The 5,000-nt window shown below is 39.4% G+C and overlaps 1 protein-coding gene and 1 long non-coding RNA gene across 3 annotated transcripts in view; one reads left to right on the top strand and one right to left on the bottom strand.

Moving 5' to 3' along the window:
* Positions 1-2,084: 2,084 nt before the first annotated feature.
* Positions 2,085-5,000, bottom strand: part of LOC113815546 (clotting factor G beta subunit) — a 7,915-nt gene continuing 4,999 nt past the window's right edge. For both annotated transcript variants that reach the window (XM_027367606.2, XM_070140326.1), the window contains exons 8-12: positions 4,609-4,745; positions 3,423-3,524; positions 2,835-2,992; positions 2,375-2,554; positions 2,085-2,217 (exon numbers count right to left, since the gene is read on the bottom strand). In XM_027367606.2, coding sequence (XP_027223407.2) covers positions 2,381-2,554; positions 2,835-2,992; positions 3,423-3,524; positions 4,609-4,745 — 571 coding nt within the window. In that variant the 3' untranslated portion in view covers positions 2,085-2,217; positions 2,375-2,380. The remainder of the gene's footprint in view (positions 2,218-2,374; positions 2,555-2,834; positions 2,993-3,422; positions 3,525-4,608; positions 4,746-5,000) is intronic.
* LOC138866729 (uncharacterized) overlaps positions 4,752-5,000 on the top strand; it is a 1,212-nt gene continuing 963 nt past the window's right edge. Inside the window, exon 1 of the long non-coding RNA XR_011399653.1 lies at positions 4,752-5,000. This exon is cut by the window's right edge and continues 157 nt beyond it. This is a non-coding gene — a long non-coding RNA (uncharacterized lncRNA).

Genomic DNA, 5,000 nt, shown 5'->3' with positions numbered 1-5,000 from the left:
CGGGGGGGGTGTAACGTTTTAGATCTGCCGACGAAAGGCCTTCATTTTGGGCGTGGTAATGAAAAATTAGTCGTATCTTAAAATAATAGCAGTAAATTGCCGCTATTATTCTTTACTTATTTGTAAATTACTTTGTGCTTCGTTCGAGATTACTCGAATTTCTAGGACTTTGCTGACTATAAGAGGTATTAACACCGCTACTTTATAGTGTAGTTGAATGGCACGTGGCGTCAGTGATACACTTGGTGGCTTCACTCTTTACTGAAGAGAAGACCCGATATGAGAAACTATGGTAGTCGGCGATCCGTGCTGAGGGTAGAGCCGGGCCGGGCCGCCGGATGGGCAGGGTGAGCGAAGAGTGAGTGAGAAGGTCATGATGATGAGGATGAGTCCGATATGCGAAGCTGAGCCTCGCCCGGGCTATGGGGGAGCCCGGCCTGTGCCGACAAATGTCGACTCGATCAACGTGTGTCAGCGAGTGCTGACGCGACAGAGCTTAGTCCTTACCCACCGTGGTGCCCAGCCACAGCAGTAACCTCCGGGCGACAATTGCAACTTCTCGCGCCTGGGCGGGTCGCGAACCGCCGACCCCTCGGATGTGAGGCCGACACGTTACCACTGTACTAGCTTAGAGGCTAGTACAGTGAAGGTCAAGGTCTGATGAACTTATATATCCCTTGGCTGACGGCGTGGCCTCTATATTTAGAAGAGCGTGGCTTGGGTGGAGCGGGGGCAGACAGCAAGCGTGGGGTACCACATATCGACCATGCGGACCGGTAGATATGAATGCACGTGGTCTGCGAGATTGCATGTATTGCACGCTACACTGGAAAGTATCGGTTTTATCTTTGCCGAGAGAAGCTTTTTCAGAAGTATTAAACACCCATCAACCCCTTCGCGACGGCCCTGTGCATACCATACACATATTAGTACACGTTTTAGTACACCTAATATACGAGTATTTGCAGCCATAACTTATAAATATTACCATAAATACCATACAAACATTAGCAGACTTACCATACAAATATTGGTAAACGTATCATACAAGTATTGATACGCATACCATACGCGTATTAGTACATATACCATAGATTCACAAGTACAGGTAGCATACAAGTTCCATTGTACGTAACATATAAGTATTAACCTTTTTAAAGAAAAATCGTGATTTTCAGCTCATTTTTCATTTTCCTGGAAATAAATGTCGGCGGGCCCGCTATTTAAGAAAAAAAAATCTTGTGGCCTATGTGTCCACTTTAATTAGCCAAGTAATCAGAGAATAGGTGAGCAATGCAAATAGGAATAAAGCCTATAATGAGAAAAAGGGAATATTGGGAATTGTAAAGGGTAAATTGGTAAAAAATTACGTTTCTTTAATTGGACTGCTAAGCCTTATTATTGTTATTATTATTACAAATTGCAATGGTTTTGCTTATATAACTTTTTTTTTTTTTTTTTTTTTTTTTTTTTTTTTTTTTTTAGAAAATGCTCAAAATAGACAAGGAAATGTACACAGACTCTGCACGGAGAAACAAGTCCTGATGGCTTGATTCCAGAACTTTTGGAGAGTCACCTAACAACACACCTTATTCATTTACTTTCATCTATATATATTTGTGGCTCTGAAAGGTAAAGATATCAACGTTCTTTTATGATTAACAGATTATGATTAACCAAAAGCATATGCACTTGAATACGGTATCCCCTTTATCTATTAAACTTATTGAAGTATTTCGTTTTAGTCGATTTTTTAAACCTGTAATCATATATAGTGTAATGATAACAGTAATGAGAATAATGATAATCCTCATAAATTTCTTTATCATTGCCATTACAGTGATAACAGTAAAAATGAATACTATTGTTATTAATGTTTATTATCATATTTTTTATCCTTGTTATCATTGTTATTATTGGTATTATTATTATCATTGTTTCATGTTATTATTATAACGATATTGGTAATATAATACCATTATATGTTAACTTTCTTTCGATTTCCCCTTCCATTTCTTTTTCTTCGTTTCTTTCTCTTTATTTTTTCACGCCATATGTAGAAAAAGGATACGAAAAGAAGTGTATAAAGCTGCAAATACTATATTCAAAGGGTTATAAATGTAGGCCTATAACATGTCTAAATGAGAATAAACTGTATTATTTCTAAAGTCTTCAGTGCTTGACTTTACTGGCCATTCCCTCTTGCCTCTCCTCGTCCTGCGAAAGAAATGCACTCGGGTTAGGTCCCTTTGAAGAGGCCATCGCGGTGTGCATGGGATAGGCCTATGCTCTTACCAGAAAAGAAATCTCAAATATAAGCAACGATCGGAAAAGAAAAAACGGGAAATCGCGAAGGGGTTTCTCTCTCCCTTACTTGTGTTCAGAGCAAAAGCCTGATTGAATTCTTGACCATGAGCTCGAGCCAGAACGTGTGCGTCTGGATGAGAGTAAATGCCATCGGGTAGTTGGAGCTGGGGTCGGTGACGGGTCCCACGCCCGTGACCTCGACGCGACCTGTGCTTGGGTCTTGGTCAACGGTCACGGATAGTTCAGCCTGGGAAAAAAAAACGAACAGAGTTTTATTTCTTGTCACTGGTTCTGTTGAAAAAGAAGAAAGGCACATTTTTTAAAATATAAATATCGAGGGGTATGTATAGACTAATAGGTAAATAAGGAATTGAGAAGTAGGCATACGAATATACAACGAGGAACAAGCAAAAATGACTATCTAAACGCACGCGCGGAGAGAGAAAAGAAATCAAAAGTTACCCCTCAAGAAATACCCCCCACCCTACGCCAAACATAGAAAACGGTGCATCCTCGAGTTTAGTTACCTCTTTGAAAGGCCTCAAGACACACATGTGGTGTCTGTTGAGGATCTCGTAGAGCGAATTCCTACTCTGGCCGCCTCCAGTTCCGAGGGCTCCGAGGGCTTCGAAACAGAGCAAGGAATTGAAGGTCTTGGAGTTGGCCCAAGAGTACTTTGTCACGCCTGTTGGTAAGATAAGAGATTGGCGGCCGGTTATTATCATTCCTCTTATATGGCGGGAAATATTGAATCATAGGTTAAGATGAACATTTCCATTTCCTAGGTAGGTAGGTTAGCTCTCTCTCCTCTCGCCACCCCCTCCCCCTTCCCTCTCTCTTGTAAATAATGGAACAAAATATTTTGAGTGTATGTGTGTGTCCATCCGTACATAAATACATACATATTTAACCAGATGCAAAATGTGTATATTGTTAATTATATAGTTAAACACACACACACAACAAACAAGAAAACACACACACACACACAAACACACAACACACACACACAAACACACATACATATATAAATCGAGAGAGAGAAAGCTAGACAGGCAGACAGACATAGATCTGCTTCGCGACCCATACAAGCCCCATTCCCACAGCCTACTCACCTCCTCTGGGAGATGCTTCGAATCCGACCAGTGTGGTTGTCCCATCACCCACGGCGCTCACGACGTCGTTGATTCCGGGCAAACAGGCTGGCTGCAACTCGTCTGGGAAAGCGGCAAAGACGGGGGACGTTAGAGAACGTGTGGCGTGATATATCAGGATGTGCAAGTCCAAAGGTATTTTCTAGGCTAAAGGAGTTCGTCGAGTGATTTCTTAATTTGAGTTTTCATCTATGACTTTATTATTGGTCTGAACGTTGATGCGCAGCAATAAGGAGACTGGGTGTATTAACGGGAATATACAGTTGTTCTTGTCGTATATGTAGGTTTGAGTTACAGAATAGTTATTAAACGTTTTGCTGGAAAAGTGACTGAGACCCTTTGGCCGCGCTTGCCTATATATAACCATACATTTAATAGATGTATACAAAAAAGAAATATATCTGTTTACCTACTTATTTATCCATATATATTCTTTAGGAGGGACATTATGAATGATTTTTAATATAACTGACAAGGTCAGAATAAGAATTGTTTATACTAGCAAATGTATTATTAAGATTTCTTTACAGCTATTTGCTTATTTAGTGTTTCAGCGGAATACGCTCAGTTTTAAATCTTATTTTGTTTCCATTTATGAATAAATGTTATTGTAACAGTGAATTCACATTTTCTAAAAGTAATTACGAATCGTCAATCTGAGACACGAGCTGCATCTCCAAACTTGTATTCTAACTAAATCATTTATCTCCAAAATCATATTCTATATTTCATACTTAGTGTGCAGTATGTATATAGATAGCTAAATCAGAAGATTGAAGATGCTCTTAATGATGCTAATAATGATATTATTATTAATAATAATAATAATGATTGTAATAGTGGCGATAGTAATGATGATAATAATGATAATGATGATAATACTAATACTAGTCATAATAATGATAATGATAATAATAATGATTATGATAATAATAATAAAGTCAATAACAATGATATTAGTAACGGTAACAAAGACGATTGTAATATCCTAATGTTGCCAATAACAGTATTACTTCTACTATAAATAACAATAAAAATGATAACGATAATAGCAGAAGCACTATACTACTAACAACAACAATTCTAATGCCAAAAAACAACAACAACAACAACAACAACAACAACGATTGCAATAAATATGACTAACCATTGAACACCAGCGGCTTCTCTGTCATGACGATGCCGATGTTGTGGCCGTTGGTGACGTCATCATCACTCTTCAGACTCGGGTGGAACCATCTGTTGGACACTTTGTAGGCCGTGTTCTTCAGGAGGACGTGGTCACTGGAGGTCAAGGGAGGAGGTGGCGGTGAAGGGAGGTCGTTGCGGATAATAAGTAGTTGGGGGTATTTAGGTCGTTGGGGTATTTCGGTCGTTGGGGTATTTAGGTCGTTGGGGTATTTAGGTCGTTGGGGTATTTAGGTCGTTGGGGTATTTAGTTCGTTGGGGTATTTAGGTCGTTGGGGATTATAAGTAGTTGCGGATAATAAGTCGTTGGGGTATTTAGGTCGTTGGGGTATTTAGGTCGTTGGGGATTAT

This window comes from Penaeus vannamei, chromosome 26, assembly GCF_042767895.1.
Source record: "Penaeus vannamei isolate JL-2024 chromosome 26, ASM4276789v1, whole genome shotgun sequence".
Lineage (NCBI taxonomy): Eukaryota > Metazoa > Arthropoda > Malacostraca > Decapoda > Penaeidae > Penaeus > Penaeus vannamei.
This window is presented reverse-complemented; position numbering and strand designations above follow the sequence as displayed.